The sequence below is a fragment of the Mustela erminea genome, chromosome 4, assembly GCF_009829155.1.
Source record: "Mustela erminea isolate mMusErm1 chromosome 4, mMusErm1.Pri, whole genome shotgun sequence".
NCBI classification, from domain to species: domain Eukaryota; kingdom Metazoa; phylum Chordata; class Mammalia; order Carnivora; family Mustelidae; genus Mustela; species Mustela erminea.
This window is the reverse complement of record NC_045617.1, coordinates 2,333,965-2,352,315: the sequence shown is the minus strand read 5'-3', so window position 1 is coordinate 2,352,315 and position 18,351 is coordinate 2,333,965. Positions and strand designations below refer to the sequence as shown.

The following is an 18,351-nucleotide window of genomic DNA, read 5'->3' as shown; positions in this document are numbered from 1 at the left end:
ATATATGCACAATCTCATAATTACATACTGCTGACAGGTAGATAAAAGATAGACTGATTGACAAATAAATAATAGAACAAATAGATGATGTCAGTGACAGGTAGCTGATAAACAGATACTCAAATTACAGACAGGGACGCCTGGGGGGCTCCATCGGTTAAGAGTCTGCCTTCGGCTCAGGTCATGATCTCAGGGTCCTGGCACTGAGCCCTGGGTCCAACTCCCTGCTCAGCGGGAAGTCTGCTTCTCCCTCTCTCTGCCCCTCCCCCGTGCTCTCTCTCTCTCAAATAAATAAAATCTTTAAATAAATAAATAAAGGATAGTCTAAATTAATGAAAACCATGAGTCATATACCATGTTTTCTAAATATACAGTTATTACTTTCAAGCACACAAAATCAAAGGAACTAGAAGCTGGAAAAGCACTATGGAGCCAGAGCGTTTCCATGATGGCTCACAGAGCAGAATCTATTTATAATGTCCCCATTAAAATGCTTCAATGTAAATAGCTATTGCCGATGCATTTGAAAATACATTGCTCTTTCATGTAAGAAAACTTAATTAGCCTATTTAAGATGCTTCCTAAGGTGTTTCTTCCCTAGCAGTGCAGACCATCCTCATAGCAAGCATTTACAGTGTGCTCACTATGGGCAGGCAGTGAGCCAAACTGTCACACAGTATTTCCTCATTTAATCTCACAGCTACGAGGCAGACAAAATCTTATCTGCACTAACAGATGAGGACCCTGAAGCAGAGGTCACAGGGTGAAGGTGAAATAGATTCAGAGGAGCACAGAGGGTCTTCAGGGCAGTGAAATGACTTTGTAAAATGTTGTAACGACGGGGAAACGTCATCACACACCATCCAGACAGCCCCGCACTCGAACCTTCATGCAAACCTCGGCCTTGGGGGACTGTGACATGTCGATGTCTGTTCATTGACTGTAACAAGTGTCCCACTCTGGAGGGAGACAGTGACAGTCAGGGAGGAGGAGCATGTGGGCGGCCAGGGACTATTTGGGAAATCTTGGTGCTTTCTGCTCAATTTTCTGTGATCCTAAAACTGCTCTAAAAATAAAAGGGAAAAAAAATCTGCTGAGACTTCAGTTGGCATTGCACTGACTAGCAAAACCAGTTTGGAAAATGAACACCGTAATAGTATTGAGTGTTCTTGTCCATGAATATAGTACGTCTCTTTATTAATGTAAGTCTTCTTTAATCTTTCAGCAGTGTTTTTTCCCCAGCAGTGGTTTATAGTTTTCAGCATACAAACCTTGCACACGTTTTGTTAGATTTATCCCCATGTGTTACAGTCTTTGCATGTTGTTGCATATACCTTTAATTTCAATTTCCAATTCTTATTGGTAATACCTAGAAGTACAGGGAGCAGTGAGGGGGTCCTGACCCTCTCACAGCACCTAGCCTTTAGCTACCCCACAGACAGGGTCCCTCCAGGGTCCTGAGGGTCGGAAGGAGCATGGGGCTCCTCCCAGTGGCTTAGGCCTTTGCATCCTGTGAGAGAAGTGCTAGGAGCTGAGTTCAAATCTCCCACAAGTCATACCCTGGCCCGGATCTTTCTCACATACCTCCAAGGAAGGCCATGGAGAGGACATGCAAGAGAGTGTGGGCTCGCATCTGCCTGGGCCCCCCAGATTCTCAACTGTACAGAAGCCCCCACTCAGCTGTTTGTTTTTACCCACTCCCACGGCCCTATCTTCCACCTGTTCTCAGCCACAGGAGATCATGTCCCAGCCCTCCCCAAGGGGCTTGTCATCCTTCAGGATAAAGATACCTGGTTGCCTTGCTCTCTGATGGGTTCAAAGAAAGTTACAACTCTGTAGCTCAGCTGAATTTTCTCACTCCCAAGAACATTCTGTTTGTGATTTTCTGCATCGTAAGCAGAACCAGAGCCCCAAAGTCTTCTGTTGATGCTGTTTCTTTGCTTGCTTGCTTTGAACCAGTAACTCACCCGAGATTTTTTTCCCTTCAGAAGTGAGTAAAGTTTTCATGTGAGAAAAAACAATCAAGAAGCAGAATTTGCCCCAATTCACAACGAACTTACGACCGTTTCTTCACCCCTTTCAAGGCACGCAGAACTTACGTTGACTCTGTTCATGATCATGTACTCATTGGCCAAGGCCCTAGGCTGCAAGCCCCAAATCCCCGTGCAGTAAAGAAGGCGTGTCTGAGTCAGGAACCGAGCACTCCAGGGTTTAAAAGCTTCATAGCAAAAGCTCAGCAGCTAGTGCTCTTTGTTTCAATTAATAGCTAGCACCAATGCCCTGTCCAACAGGGTAAGATTCAGCTGTAACTGGTTTTTTTTTTTTCCCCATGGAAGTAAAATAACGTGCACAGAAGGGTAGGCAGCCCTTATAAACTGAGATGCTTTTGATCTTCCTGATCTAATGGCTTGGGGGAAGGCAGAATGGGCATTCTGCTTATGCAGGAAAATGTTAAGTTCAAGAAAAAAAATATTTAACAATGAAATCTATGATTCATATACTTTACCTAAAAATGTGTAAGCAAAAAATACTAATAAAAAGTAATCTACAAAAACATGACCTATTCCACCTGCCACAACCTCCAATTGCCCCGAGAAGTGGGTTTTGCGGTTGGTTTCTTCAGACCAGGACCCCGTCTGGGCGTACACATTATGTTTTACTCTGTCTCTTTCATCCCTGTGATATGCAGTGGTCCTTCCCCTTCAGACGCGTGCAGAGACCAGACCAGCTGTCCTACCGACACCCACTCTGGGAATAACGGCCCCCAGGGAGCTCCACATAGGGAGCTCTGGACCCTGTGTGGGGTAACCTTCCACGCTGAAGTTAAGGATCTTGAGATGGGGAGACTATCCTGAATTATACAGATGGGTTTGATGGGGGGAGGCAGGAGGGTCAGAGTCAGCAGATGGGAAGGCAGAAGTGGAGGGCGGGGTGAGCCGAGGCACTCAGGCCCCCCTGGAGGCTGGAAAAAGCAAGGAAACGGATTCTGGAATGGAGTGCAGCCCTGCCAGCACCTAGAAGAGCACTTCTGGCCACTGGAACTCTAGGTCTGTGATGCTTCAAACACAGTATTTGTTATAGGTTGTATGCTGCCCTCAGAAGTCCTAAACCCTGGGACCTCAGAACATGACCTGATTTGAAGAGGGTCACTGTAGACATGACTCGTTAAGAGTAAGTCATCAGGCTGGGTGGGCTCCAATGAAGTGTGACAGTCTGTGTATGAAGACAATGGGAGAAGTTCCCTCGAGGACAGAGCAGGGACCGGCCACACGGGCACAACGTGGGGACACGGAGGTGGCCGGCCACACCAGGCTCGGGCGGCTCCTGGAGTGGGTTCTCCCTCTCCGCCCAGAAGGAAGCGACAGCTGGCACCTCTGGTCAGGCGTCCAGCCTCCAAGACCGTGGGCATCCACGTCTGCTGCCCAAGCCCCATCCGTGGGACTGGAAAGGGGCACCGGAGGCCATTCCCGGAGAGCTGACACGGCCAGCTGTATGTGCACACACCGCTCACCTGGGCTGGCCTCCGGGAGCCCACTTCGCCCGAGCGAGCTCCAAGGGAGGCTCCTGCTTAGAGGTCCCCGCAGCTTCCCAGAAAACCCAGAGTGACCCCAGAGACCTAAGCCCGGTCTTCTCCACCCTGGGCTCCCACGCTCGCGGGGCCGCCGCACCCACCCGTGGCCGGACGGTCTTCCCCAGGTTCCGTAGCTGCTCCGTCCCTGCATTCGGGTCCCAACCCGAGCGCCGCCCACCGAGAGCGGACGTCTCTACCCAGCGCTCTGCTGACACGGCCCCTCACCCTCCAGCCCCACCGCTCTCCGCACACCACTGGCCGCCGTGTGGAATGGCGTCACTTGGTCGCTTATCTGCAGGATCGCTAAGACGGAAGGTCCCACGCGCGGAGACTTTTGTCTTTTATCTGAGTCACTGCGTCCCGGAGCCTGGCACAGCGCCAGGCACACGGCGCTCACTCCGCATTTGCTGGAAGAATTGAGGGGCGGGGGAAGGGGAGGGCTGGCTCCACAAGGCGTGTACTGGGGCCTCTGATCCCCACGGCCCCCGAGACCCTCGTCATTTTGAGAAGAAGCTAGAAATCGCGCTCTGGTATTTATCCTGTTACTCTAGAAACAGGCGTTTATGTGTCTGGATCCTCAAAGATTATGATTTCCTCAAGAACGGGAGGTCGTGCTCATGTTTCTGCCTAAAATAGACAGGAGATGCTGCCCCAACCACGTCTTCATGGAGACTTCGAGTTCTTTGCCTATAAGTTGCGCCCACTGTTTGGGTTTGCTCCCGTCGTTCTGGGGCAGGTGGGAATCGGGGTCCAGCCAGGAGAACCGAGCCCCCCCTGCCCCCGGGAAGCCGGGCCGAGGCAGAGACGGACGGCAGAGATGCTGCCGACACCGGCCGGCGGCTGACTCAACATGCATTTGGCACCGAGGGGTGTTTTCGTACTACATCTTGGAGAAAAATATGTCTTAATGATTCCCTAGAGAGGTTTATGACTCACAGAAACTGCAAAGTCTATGTCTCCACACCCAGCTCCCAGCTGCCTCTATGCTACAAGAGGATGGTTCTGTTGTTTTACTCTTCATTACATCAGAATATGTGCACGGTCCTCTACTACCCGATTTTCTAGCCGACACTCTGAACTTCACCCGCACACAGAGCGTGACCGTGCAGGACACAGCTGTCCCGTCTCACCACAAGGACTCAAATTATCCATTTGAGATTAACAGACTATAAGGAACTTCTGCAATTCTTGGATTTTCTGGTACCCATAGAAGCCAAGTCTGTATATTCTGACTTTGAACGAGCGGGAGAGAATTTTGAAAAGCGGAAAGGAGAGAGAGTCCCAGTGGGACAGCGTAGAGCCCGCGCGCTCCCGACAGCCCTGAGAGGAGCAGATGTGGCCGCAGGGACGCTGCCCGAGGCCTCCTGTTGCGCAGGGAGGCCCCGTCACCTCGCTTTAATCCCAGCCGAGAAGAGACCACTGCGCCTGACCCAGGCCCTGATAAAGCCACCAGCCCCGTCAGCGACGCCGGGGGTCAGTGATTCCAGGAAGAGAACGTACAGCCGCGTGAATCGCTTCGGTCTGAAAGGCCCTTCTCTGCTGGTTCCGCGTTACACGGACCAAATCGCAGCATTTTGGATGCGTTGATGGTTTCACCACCTGAAACACCGAGGGCGGGTCACGCACCGCGCCCCCCTGCGCCCCCCGTTAACACCGAGGGCGGGTCACGCACCGCGCCCCCCTGCGCCCCCCGTTAACACCGAGGGCGGGTCACGCACCGCGCCCCCCTGCGCCCCCCGGAAACACCGAGGGTGGGTCACGCACCGCGCCCCCCGCGCCCCCCGCACCCCCTATGCTCTCTCGCGCTCCCTCTCGTCTGTGGCTTCCCAAGGACGGGAGGGGACAGAGATCAGATTCGTGTTCAAGGGCAGTGTCCTTTCCCTGTCGGGTCACCGGGTTTCCTCTCTGGCGGGACTGGTGCACCGTCCTTCCCTGGGGGCTCCAACACAGGAGGCCCTAGCAGACACCCCAGACTTGACCTTAGGGCTTCTCCTGCCCCAGTGCTCTGGGTGGACGTACCGCTGTACGAGGTGCTCGCCTCGTGGCCCAGCAGCCGCCGGGACACGGGTTGTGGCTGGCTGTGATGGGACACGGCAGCCCCCCTGGTCCGGGAGGAGCAGCGCCGCAGTCACTGCCCTGGTGGCCGGCCCGGGCCACCTCCACGGCCCTCCCTTTCCCAGCAGCTGCCACGAGGCCTGCACGGGCCGCTCGCGGGTTCACACGGGCCGCAGCCCGGACACAGAGCCACGCGGGTAATGTCCTCCGCTTGCCCAAACGTGGCACCGCGCTGCCCCAGATGCGGACCGCGAGACAGCAGGGTGGGTCCCCGGTGGGCGCCCAGGGCTCCGAGAACGGTCCCGTCAGCGCTGACCGAGCCGTCCTTCTGTCGTCGCAGAGACACACCCGCAGAATCGTGCTTGCGGCCGGCTTGGTCCCAGAAGCAGAAAGAGGCCACGTCCTCCCACAACCCCTCCTGCCGACCCCACGGTGGGTCCAAACACGTAAGGTTTTTGCCGGCTCCGCCACACGACCCTCTCCTCCACACACGTTCCGTCCCGGCACCTTGGCCAGAGCCTCTGAAGGGCTGAAAGCCCGGCTTCTGCTGGACAGAACAGGATCGCGCGTGGGCCGGCAGCGAAGAGGGGACGTGGGTGACCCCAGCTTCGGGAGACGTGACGAGTGCCTGACAGGCAGGAGGAGAAGACGCGGGGACAGAAGCCCGTCCCTCTGTTCCCAACTGCAAACCGTCGCTGGAAACCTAATTGCTTCGCTCTTACTGGCTTCGTGAGTCCTGAGGCTTCATTATTGCTTTTGTCTCATTTCTACGCAGCCCGTTTGGGTCGCTGCTTCTGTCTCTTTTTAGAGGAACAACGGACTGTGTCTGGAGCCCCGTGCGAGACGGGGCGGAGAGGATCTGCTGGGACGTGCGGGTGGTGGGCGAGGGCGACCCAGGCGACGACCGGGGACCCGACTCGAGCCCAGAGGGTTCTGACAACACCTGGGAAGGGCCGCCCCCTCCTTCACGGGTCTCCAGGTCGCCCGAGGCTCTTCCCGGGTCCTGCTCCAGCCTGCGTCCCCCGAGCAGACAAATCAAGGGGTCCAAGACGCAGCTGCTCAGAAGTCGGGCTGCTGGTCACTGAGGAGGCCACGCTGACGGGTGCTCTGAAGTCACAGGTCACCGTGCCAGCAGCTGCCCACCTGAGCCCTGAGGAGCCAGGGGCCCTGCAGCAGGAACGCCATCCTCAAGCATCCTCAGACAGCGGCGAGAGGGCGGCGGGAGCTGTCTTCCCTGCGCGACCCGCGCTCCCCGCCCCGCCCCAGCTCTTGGCCTGCGTAGCTGACCTCTGACCTCAGCAAGTGCGGCCCCACACTCTGCCCCGCCCTACAGATGTCAGGCTCTCCACTGTCAAAACCCGGAGTAGAAGCTCAGGGGGGACAGGGAGACACCCCAGCCGTCTGGAGGAAATAAGAGTGAAGCCATGCAGATGTGGGACGAAGTGTCAGGACCTGGTTTCCAGAGTCGACCAGAAAGTGGGGCTTGTTAATAAACAGAGTCCTGACGGCGCAGCACTCTAAAGACGTACACACCGAACGCCAGGACTTTCCGCGGTCGTTCTGTGAAATCGGGAACTTGTCTGAAAAACCCGTGTCTACGACACAGAGGCAGGGACACGGTGTCGGGGGCTGAGGGCCGCATCGGGGAGGAGCCCTCCTGCTGCCGCCCACTCCACAGCACGGCCCCCAGAGAGCAGGGACAGGCTCCCGGCCGGTGCAGGGCCGGTGCAGAGCCTCCCACACACCCAGGAGTCACCTCTCCGCTCTCGGATCTCCCTTCCACGACTGGGAGTCCCTCCCCCTAACCCCGAGGGACGCGGCTGAAGAAACGCTTCCTGACGCCTTGTGCTGAAGGTGTTTTTTGTTGGGAGTTTGTGGTTTTTTCCAGACTCTCTGGGGGTCTCACCTGCTGTGTGTCAAGTGAAATTTGACCAAGAGTCGCCCTTCTGGACTCGGGACACAAACACTCCACCCCAGTCCCGACAGCCCAGGGCGGGGGGGCCTTTCTCTCCGTGGCCGGGGGGAAGACGCACGTGGCGCCAACTTCCTGTCTCACTCGCCATCTTTTGTTCCTGCACAGACAGAGCCGTGATGTGAGATACAACCGACGAGGACCACACACTGAGATATTCAGACAGAAGACGTCCCAAGTGTGTCCTCTGCTTTAATACACGTCCCTGTGGGGCGCCTGGGGGGCTCAGTGGGTTAAAGCCTCTGCTTTAAGCTCAGGTCATGATCTCAGGGTTCTGGGATCGAGTCCCGCATCGGGCTCTCTGCTCAGCAGGGAGCCTGCTTCCTCCTCTCTCTCTGCCTGTCTCTCTGCCTACTTGGGATCTCTGTCTGTCAAATAAATAAATAAACAAATTAAAAAAAAAATACATCCCTGTGAAGAAGGAGCCCCACAAAGTAGCCTCAGCAGAGCAACAAGGCTGCAGCGGCTCCCGCGCCCTCTCCCGCGTCCTCTCCCGCGTGCCTCCGGGATACACCCACTTTCCTCATCACCCTTCCATGCCGGGCACCATGTTCTGCCCACAGGTCGCCCATGAATATGCTTGATCCAGTGAATGAATGAACTGTGTTGATTTGAATGATTTTTCCCAAATAGGATTTTTCATCATCACACGGGTCAGACTGGCCAAACGTGAAACTTCTCTCTCTTGCTTCCCTCCCATGTCGGAGCCACAATCCTTCAGGAGGGCCCGCGGCTCCACTCTGAAGGTCAACAAGGACGTACAAGGAGGTGCGCGCTGCCCCCCGACCCGCAGGTGGTCGTGTAAACACGGGGCTGCCGGGGCTGCACCTGTAGGCGGCCTCCAGCATCGTCTACCACAGGAGCGGCCTGTGGCCCTGTCATTTCTCAGGAAGCCCCCAACACCACAAACCTGTCACGTATCCCCAGTACGTCCTGCAAAATTACTCCTAAAATTTGCTGGAACTTTCTTCTTTTATTTATTAAAAGTCAAAGTTAAGTTGATTTTCTACCATCAGGAAATAGTAATAATTCACTATGTCTCACCTCCTGTTATAAAAAATAATTTTAAAGACGTCGAGTTATTTTACTGTGACAAACCAGCATCTGCATTTCCATCTCATAAGACACCTTGAGACCAGGAGATCTCTGGAAATAAATACTGTTAACGAATTAAAAGATTCTCTGTTAGGGGTGCCTAGGTGGCTAAGTCAGTTTAGTCTGCCTTCAGCTCAGGTCATGATCCCAGGATGCTGGGATCAAGCCCCGCATCGGGCTTCCTGCCCAGCGGCAAGTCGGCTTCTCCCTCTGCCCCTTCCCCTGTCTGTGCTCATGGACCTCTCTCTCTCAGATAAATAAACAACCTTTTTAAAACAGAGATTCCCTGTTAATTGCACAAGCACTTCTGTGCATGTCCTGTTGCAGTCTTGGCGCTCAGGCTGGCCGTCCCGCAGGCAGGGTCGGCACGGCTACCGACCGCAGCGCCAAGAGCCGGCCGCCTGAGCCGGGCTGCTCACCACCCGTGTTAATCTGCCTGCAAGAAGCACACCAGAAGTTTCTGGCCGTCAGAATTCCCACGAGGGCCTAGCGGAGCGTAAGTACAAGTGGCAGGTCGGGCGTGGCTTGGCTTCTCTGAGACCTTGGGTGTGTGGACCTCGGCCGTTTGCAGGGAGGCACTCCTCCCTTAGCCACTCCCGCTCCTGGGAGGCCGAGCGGCTGTCAGTCTGTCTGCTCAGGGAAGTCAGTCTCTGGCTCCTACGTTCATTTGCCCTTTGACCTCTGGAATTGGCACAAACAGGGCTACACCTACTCTCCCAGGGAATACACAGTGGACACGAGGCCAAACGTCCTGTCCAAGATGCTGGGAGCTCCTTGCAGAGCCAGGAGCAGAGCGGGGCTGCCCCCGGCAGAGCAGTGACAACCGCGTGGACTGGAAAGGCCCAGCAAAGATGAGGCAGCTCGGTGCCCTTTCCCTACATTTCACCAACATGTCATCCTGGGACCGATCGATCGTAAGCCAGAGGCACCAGCTGAAACTGCAGATCGGCCAGCATGAAAGACCATTTCTAGCACCGACAGGCCGTCTGTAAAGCCAGCCGTGTGCACTGACACGCCCCCCCGCCAGCTGTTCTGAACAGTCAACAGACACGTACATCTTACAACTTTCACGCCTCGACGGCTGCATCGCTGAGCACCTCGGAAATGAAAGCCTCTTAATTGTGCTATCAACCTTCCCCAGTGACAGGCCCCTCTTCACAAGCGGCCGGAATGCGGCAGCTCCAACAGAAGCCCTTGTCTTTGGCTGTGGTTCAGCTTTGAAGGAAGCGCTTTCCTATCCCAGGCCCCGTGCAGACCAGGCTGACACCGGCAGCGGCAGCGGATGCCCTGGGCCCTTTCCCACTCCACGCCCCTGCGGGGCGTCCTCCGCACAGTCCGGTCTCTCCCCCGAGTCTACACCCATGACTGCTCCCGCAGAGGGACTGCTCCCCAACTCTGCTGGCGGCGCCCCGAGAGCACAGCCCCGCCCGTGTTCAGAGGCAGCGGCGCCGACCTTCAGCAGGTGAAACCCTGAATCCCTTCCACTCCCGCTGCTTATTGCACACGCCTGTGTTCACTGGTGACGACACGTCCTCTCCCTCTGGAAAGCCCAAGCCCAGACACTATGCCTTCGACCTCGGGGTGTGATTCTGCTTCCTATGTTTCGTGTACCCCTCTGGGGGGAAACATACTGGCCAGCATATAACCCCAGCGTACACTGTGCGTGTGTGTGTGTGTAGGCGTGTGTTCGCACACATACATTTCACTGAAACAACCGCTCGCGAGCTATGAATCTCCAAGTTCTGGTCCTCCCCAGTCCCGCCTTCCTCCCCAAAGAACCAGGCCCCCATAAAACGTGTATAATTACTTCTTGCGCAGTCTCTTCGACGGTAGGCTCCGGGTCCGGGTGCAGGTCCTCCTCGGCGGTCTGACAACAAAGACACACGGAGCAGCGTTAGTGCGGCAACAGTTGCGTAAAGACCAGCGTACAGGTAGTCAACACAGAGGACGAACAACCTAGTCCCTGTCACAGAACAGGGCGTCCGCGCCAAGACCCCCACCCACCTGCGTCTACTTGAAACCGTGTGAAGCTTCGCGCAGGAAATGGCTCTTTCTGCAACAGGCGGGGAATGAAGCCCTGAGTGTTTGGAGAATGAAGCCCTGAGTGTTTGCCTCCACAGCTGGGAACTGCTCCATCAGCCGAGCGTGGATAACTCACGCCACCAGCGAAAGGAGAGGCCTGTGCTTACGTAACTCCTACCCGCGAGGTGGGGGCTGTGCATTTGCGTGGGGCTCAAAGACTGACAGACAGGTACGGAGAAGTGACAGAGGGAAGGTGTTTGTAACCATTCTCGTTTGAATGGAATAAAATCAGAGTCTCGGCTGATGCTCAAATAATGACTTGACTCAGACTGAGTCAAGTTCCTGGCCCAAAAACACGTAAAGGAGAGGGTTTCCGGAGGACAAGGCTTCACCAGGAAGGTCCGGGTCTGAGTCTCGCTCACTGAATCGTGGCTCAAAACTGACTGTTTAACCCGGGCCTCAGAGTCCCTGCACACGTCCAGACAGAACGGCATGGACCATCGAGGGATGCAGAGCGTTCCTGGGAGGACAGCCGGCCGGGGGCAGCCCGGGCACCACGGCCGCCACACGCCCCAGGCCCCTTGCTTCCAGGCAGTCTGCTCATCTAGAGGCCGTAAGATAACCAGCAGCGGACAAGCAAGACCGTACATATTGGGGAGTCCTATCTGATCCACAATATTGAAAAAAGGGGCTTTTCCCTTCTCTAATGCATGATGACATCCCAGAAAGAAGGTCATGCTATTCTTTTAAAAGAACACAAAAAGGACATAAACAGGTCAGCTAGCCCCCGTGGGCAGGTTTCTGCTCTCACCTTACTTGTCCTGTCTTCCGTTTTCTTACCTCCCTGCCCACCCCCCACCAACGTGTGCCCTTGGCCGCAGTAAGTCTGCTGCAAGCAGTGACTGAGAGCCCCGCTAAAACACCATGAGTGGCTTCTTCTTTAGCCCAGATTCTTCAGGAATTTTACGGAGGGCCCGGTTTTTGATCAGCATACGTCTCCCTGTCAATACACCTCATTCACTGGTCAAATATACCGAAATACTTCGAAACAGTTCGTAAAACCGCAAATACTCTCCCTCGACAGTCAAATGAGTCTCCCCCGTGTACGTGTGAATGCAAAGCTGGTTTGTGTAAAGAGAGCTACGTCTCCGGCCCACGCGCCTCCAACCCAACCCCGGCCGGTCTGAGAAAGCAAGGCAAGGGGAGAGCACCTGAGTTAGAACAAACGCGGAACCCCGGAGTGCTGGCCGCTGAGACAGTCATCGGTCCTGTTAAATTTGTGCAAACGCGAGTCACAGAACCCCCAGCCCGCAGCATCGCAGCTTCTCTCGTAGGAAGGGCCTGCGAAGCTTCTCACGCAAGGGTTTATGCTATTTAACTCGGAGTTCAGGGGCCAAATGTCTTCCCTGTATTTTGCCCAAGGTCTGGATAGGAGAGACATTTTAGTATCATACAACCTAAAACATGCACAAAACCCGAAAGCGAAATGAGCCTCGGAGTCATGAAGCAGACAGATCTCCCCTCTGTGTGGGTTCAGAGGACCCCCGGGGACCCGGAGGACCTCAGGACTAATGCTTCACGTTTAATTGTTCCAGAAAAAGCTCTGGTTTTCCGGGTTCCAAAGCAATAGGACTGGGTGCTCTGTCTCCGGAAAGCATACTGCAGACAGCTTACAGTGCTCAAATGTTCACCCAGGAACCCCAAGGATAATTTCTTTTGCTTCGGGACCATCTGCTTTATCCAATTTTCATGATTTGTTGTGACATACACATCAGCCTCAAAAACTTTAAAAATTTGCCCTCTAAACAGGGTGGCAAGGCAGTGCTGTCCATGACATGTTTTTCAAGTAACATGAATACATACGTTGTTGCTCCATTTTCAGCCCATCTCCGAAAGACTCACGACACAAGCTGCTCCTTAGAGCTCTGGTCAGTGGCTGCGGAGTCAGAAGCCCTCCGAGAGATTCCGCAAAGCCCCTCACGGGGGCTTCCTCACGGCTCTCCTCCTTTCCGGACCTGCAGCCAAATCCTTCCCCACCTCGTGGGGCCCAGATTTGGGGGGGTCGTTGGAAGCTAGGTCCCCCCCCCCCACAAACATAGTTCAGATTGCTAAGAGGGCTTCAGAAAGCTCCAGGAAGTAAGAAAAGAACTTCTGGCTGATCGTTATCAATTCAATTCATTCATTCAGTTTTTTAAAAAACTCAAATCTCTCAAAAAACAAAACAAAACAAAACAAAACAAAAGAAAACCCTGAACTAGCAACCCTTGTGAGAGGCTCTTTTGAAGGCACGGTCTTGGACACCAGGAACGCCATCCTGGGCGAACAGCATAGTCGATGACAGTCAGGAGCCGAGGTGTCACCTCTCTAGGCTCGGGACTTGTCCTAGCAGCAAAGACAAGCTGTTCTGTCAAAAAACAGGCTGCGTATGAACATAAGTCACATTTATGTGAAGAACTGAATTTACAGACAGGATGCTGGGATAGGAAATAAAACAAAAATTGAAGCTTGGATTTTGTCAACATTTAGCAAGTTATTGGAATGTGCCATGTGGGAAAGCAGTCTGAGTCTCTAGAGACACGTCAGACATACGTCTAGTAATTCCGCAGGTAGTCTGATAACGGACGGGGGTGGTCTCAGACGCATAATTGCATAACGCGTAAGTTTGAGGAACTTCTTCATGGGAAAATGTATGTTGATCATCTATAATTCAAATTAAGCAAATCGAATCCCATGGATCAGGCTTCCAGAGAGTTCCAGGTCCCTGGAGAAGCACGGAGTTAAACAGTATCACAGGTGACTCCCACCAGCCCGCCCAGGGGAGGGGCCGCCTCAGCGACACCTTCATTCCATTATGTTTTCTCTTTATTTGTAACAGCCCCTCTCCCCCGGAGCACACACTGTTAAGCCTGCATTATCCTGGTGCCTCCTGTTTCTTAAGAGGTCGCGGAGTTTGCCCTGCTTCCGTCCTCAGCTGGAGCCAGCCGAGCTCCTACCATGGACCGCCACTTGTTGAAGGAAGATCAAACGACTCGGGTTAGCTGGAGCCCGGGGAGGACCCCCAGATACACACAGAGCTCAGGAAGCCCGAAGTTTGGTTGAAGAGCAACAGTTTCTTTCTTCCCAGTGTTGATTTTCATTCATCTAATTGACCCCACACACCGCTGTGTGCGCGCGCGGGCACCTACATGCCCCCGGCTTGTGTGTCCGCGCACACGGGTGCACCCACACGCACGCCACACCAGCTCTGCACACATCATATTCAAGGGTCCGTCGCATGCACGTCCCCGTCGATAGGAGCCCCTTCTGCCGCCCACGCCGCGCCGCCGGGCTCCCGCAGAAGGCGGTCTCCCCGGTACTCACCTCTGTGTCCACGGGCTCCATCTCGATCTTCTTCCATAGCTCCAGCAACTGGGCGATCGGCATCTTTTAAAACTTCGCTCTCCGTCTGCCCAAGTACTGCGGGCGAGAAGCCGCAGAGGCCGGACAGTGCAGAGAGGCGGTCGGGTCCGCGCCCGGAGCGGGAGGGTCCCGGGGTGGGCGGGGGCCAGGGGGTCTGCGGTGTGGCCGCGGGGCGAGCGGGCTGCGGCCCGGGGCTGCTGCTGCGGCGCGCGAGCTGCTGCTCCCGCCGCTGCGCTGGGCCGAAGAGCGGGCGGAGACCCGGCGCGAACCTGCCCTCGCAGCCTCCCCGCGGCTTCCCCGCCTCGCCCCGCCCCCGCCATTGCCACGCCCTCCTTCCCTGCCCCCACTATTTTACCTTAATTGGCTCTAAATGATGGGTGCAAGTTGGGTCTGAGGATGCTGCTGCCATAGAAACCGCATAGCAACCAAGGGCTGGGGAGAGGGGAGGCGAGGAGGGGGCCTGCGGCAGACTCTGCCCTTCTCCCGGCGCGCGCCCACACACGCACACACACACACACGCACACGCACACACTCGCCCGCGCACACACGCACACACACACTCGCCCGCGCACACACGCACACACACACCCGCGCGCGCACACACACGCGCACACGCACCCCTTCCTTCGCCAACACTCCCCAAACCGCCGGAGACCCCCGTTCGCCCTACCGGAGGGGGTGAGGCAGGGAGTCAGGTGCCGCGGAGCTGCTTTCCGGGCCTGAAGAGCCAAGAAAATCCTGGCGCGGGGACCTGCTGCTGACCCGCCCGCGGAAACGGGGCCTCCCGCCTGCGCAGCCGCCCACGCATCCAGGGCGCCGGGCCCCCGGCCGGAGAGCAGAAGGGCCCGCAGGACCGTGGGGCCGGAGTGGGGGGCAGCAGGGGATGCAGCCCCCCACCCTCACCCCGCCGGCTCCCCGCGCGCCGCGGTCGCGCTCCAGCCGCGGAGCCTGGACGCAGGACCCCGCTGGCGCCCCTGGCCACACGGCCCCAGAGCCTTCCCTTGGGAACAAAAGCGAAGTGGGCTGTTTAAATGGGCAATTACACCTCGTGTCCAAGTCCCCCAAGTGTGGGGAAAAATATTAATTCAAACAATGTAGGGTCAGTCGTTTACCAAGTTCTAGGAAGAGTGTTGTGCTCATCTGCCCTTTTTCTCATTTAACTTCCATCTAACGTGGATTTAACAATCCATTTTCATAGATGAGAGAAGCCTGAGGCTCAGAGAAGGAACTTGCCCGAAGGCACCCACCCACAGGGCAGGGCCAGAAGGAAGGACTGGTGCTCCCAGTCTCTCCAGAGGGACCACGAGATGTGCGTGTCTCAATGGACCTTGTCCATCCTTGGTTCCTTCTCTTTCTGTCTCCTTGTCTTGTGTTGGCTCCATTTCTCTCTCAGAACAAACAACCCATCTCCCAGACCTCTAAGTGCTACTCTGATGTTTGGTCCCCTCTTTGGGAAATAGTGTTAAAATCAAATACCTCTATTCATTTCTATAGCAAATTCTTTTATCTCTGAGAAAAATATTTAAGAGAATGGCTTACTGCTTCCAAAAATTATCGATCCCTTTGTCTTCTTTTCCTCTTTATAAAACCGTGAAGAAACCCAGTTGATTACAAAGAAAAAAAAAAAAAAAACTAGCTCAAATCCCAGATACTCCATATTCCAGAGCAGAGTTAATGGCAGAGGCTCCGTTCCACTCTCGGTATTGATTTAGGCAGCGCTCTGTCCACAAAGTCAGGCCAACAAGATCGTGAAGATTAATCCCATTCAATAAAAATAATAACAATGTTGTTTGTTTTCAAAGCCTTTGCTGATAGAGCAGAGTGAAGGGCTTCCACGTGTTCACTCTAATAGGGTGATTTGGGGCATAGCAGAAGACGTCACAGATTAACAGCATAAAATGAAACGATGTTTATGTAATAAAGATAGGGAAACCATGGACAGAAAAAACAGCGCTGGTGAGATGCCAAGATCGTTTCACTTGAACGACCGAGAACATGGAGCCCCTAAAGGCAGTGGGGAGGGAAGTGAAATTGAATGTCTTATTGGGCGTTTGTTAAACTTCCACTTTCTGGAATGTTCCACAAGCACTCAGAGGTAGGCAGACTGCAGGAAAACATCACCCTTTGGTTTGGAGAAGTAATCTGGAAAAGGACTTGGTTGGGACCTCCTGTGACCGGCCAAGGCCCCTGCTGCCCGCTGAGGAGGGCTGCCCCCACCCCCACCCCAGGAGCCCGGGCTCTGGCTGACGTGCTGGGACCCAACCAGAACCAGCCGTCATCAGACACAAAAGGGCTATTATTTAAGGCACATCTTTAGGAATTGCTGCAAATGTGGTTCATGATTCAGCATGATGTCGCTTCTCAGACTTCGCAGGTGTGGCCTCACAAAGGCACAGAGAGTCGTTTAGCCCGTTTAGCCCATGCACAGGTGAGGTAGAGGAGCCGGGAGCGGGGAAGGTGCTGTGGAGAAGGCGCCGGGGCCTGATGTGATCTGGGAGCTCTGGAAACACATTCCCGGGCTTAATCACTCTGCACCGTTGCCTTCTGAAGCAACCAAGATGATTACGTAAAAACACCCACCCCGGGCTATGACCTCTGCGCTCACTTTTAATCCTGTGGCACTTCCGTGAGGACCATCTACCCAGACGTGGCACCCGGTGTCCCGGACGACAGAAGACCACGAACATGGACCACATGCAAGACCAAAAAATAAATTAAAATAAAAAAGACAACTTTCAAAGACACATAATCGCCGCAGGGGAGTATTAGGCACGTGGAAAGCTCACACGGCATTAAGAGGCATGAACAGGCAGGAAGACAGCTTTTTCAGAAAGGAGGAGACGGCTCTACTGAGTACCTTAAAGGATAAACCTTCAAATAAAGGACTCAAGAAATCACGGGCCGTGGGTCAGAGTGTTCAATCAAATGCCAAGAAAAGTCCTCGAATAACGTTTTCTTTTTTTTTAATTAATTAATTAATTAATTTTAACAAACATACAATTTTTTTATCCCCAGGGGTACAGGTCTGTGAACCGCCGGGCTTACACACTTCACAGCACTCATCATAGCACACACCCTCCCCAATGTCCATATCCCCACCCCCTCTCCCGTCCCCCGTCCCCCCTGGAATAACGTTTTCTAGAGGAACAGCACTTCCAACCGCTGATTTCCAGGAACCCCACCCACAGGCGTCAACTTCCGAGAAGAAAGGGCCGCGGGGGCGACTGGCTGAAATGGGTCTTCGGCGAAGCGCGCCCCCGGACGACAGGGAGTGCGGGGGACTTCGAGAGTCCCTGGCCGCGGGATCACCGCGGAATTGTAGTGCGGAGGGGCGCAGGGGTGCGCGAGCTCCGGGACGGAGGGTCCCGTGCAGACCCGCTCTGGCCACTCACCCCTGACAAAACCCAAAGGCCGAGGGGCCAGTGGTGGTGAAAGACGGAAGGATTTTTTCCGTGAGGCCAGCGCCGGGAAGACAGTGAACGCCGGTCCAAGGCGATACCCAAAAAGTGGAAAACATTTCTGGGTTTATATAAGGAAAATGCAGGGCGATAGCGGCCGGGGGCGCGCCGGCGGGCCGAGACGGTCGGTGACCGCTGCCGCGGAGTCCGTCGCGGGCAGGTCTTGCTGGCCTGGGGCCACCCTTACGCTGCAGGGGTCGGTTCAGTTCCCATCTCGGAAGCTGCTTGGCCCACAGGGTCTTCCCCTGAGCCAAGAGACCAGCTGGAAAGAAGAACCCAACTGGAAAGTTCTGGGTCAAAACAGAGGCAGCTCAAGTTTTCTTTCAAAATGAGATGCGAACAGGCGCCGTGCTCCCTGAAACCTGGCCTCCAGGAGAAATGACTCTGTCGAGGACATGAAACCAGGAGAACTTGGTGCGTCCCCTGCCCTTCAAGGAAGGCGAGGAGAGCGGGACGGAGCCCCTCCAGCCTCTGGGTCTCCGTAACCGAAGGAGGCTAAAACCTCCGGGGCGCGCAAGTGGGATCCGGAGCCCGACTCTCCTGGTTGTGCCGCGAAGACCCAACTGGTCTGAAGCTCCTGCCGTCCACAATAGTGCGGAGAAGCGTGTGTCGGGATCTGAGCCAGCGACCCCCGCTAACGTGAGGGCTCTGGTGCTCGAGAGGCTGAGTCTTCTGCGTTGTGATGAGCATGTTTGACTGACCCCCGTGGTTTAGCTCAGGCTGGTGCATTTTGCAAGTTGATGTGTTCAAAGGATTTGGTAAAATGAAGAGAATGATTC

At 55.0% G+C, this 18,351-nt stretch overlaps 1 protein-coding gene across 1 annotated transcript in view; it reads right to left on the bottom strand.

The window, feature by feature from the left end:
* Positions 1–14,193, bottom strand: part of RPS6KA2 (ribosomal protein S6 kinase A2) — a 303,443-nt gene extending 289,250 nt beyond the window's left edge. Inside the window, exons 1-2 of the mRNA XM_032338508.1 lie at positions 14,076–14,193; positions 10,501–10,560 (exon numbers count right to left, since the gene is read on the bottom strand). Of these exons, the coding sequence (XP_032194399.1) occupies positions 10,501–10,560; positions 14,076–14,138 (123 nt within the window). The 5' untranslated portion in view covers positions 14,139–14,193. The remainder of the gene's footprint in view (positions 1–10,500; positions 10,561–14,075) is intronic.
* Positions 14,194–18,351: the final 4,158 nt, after the last annotated feature.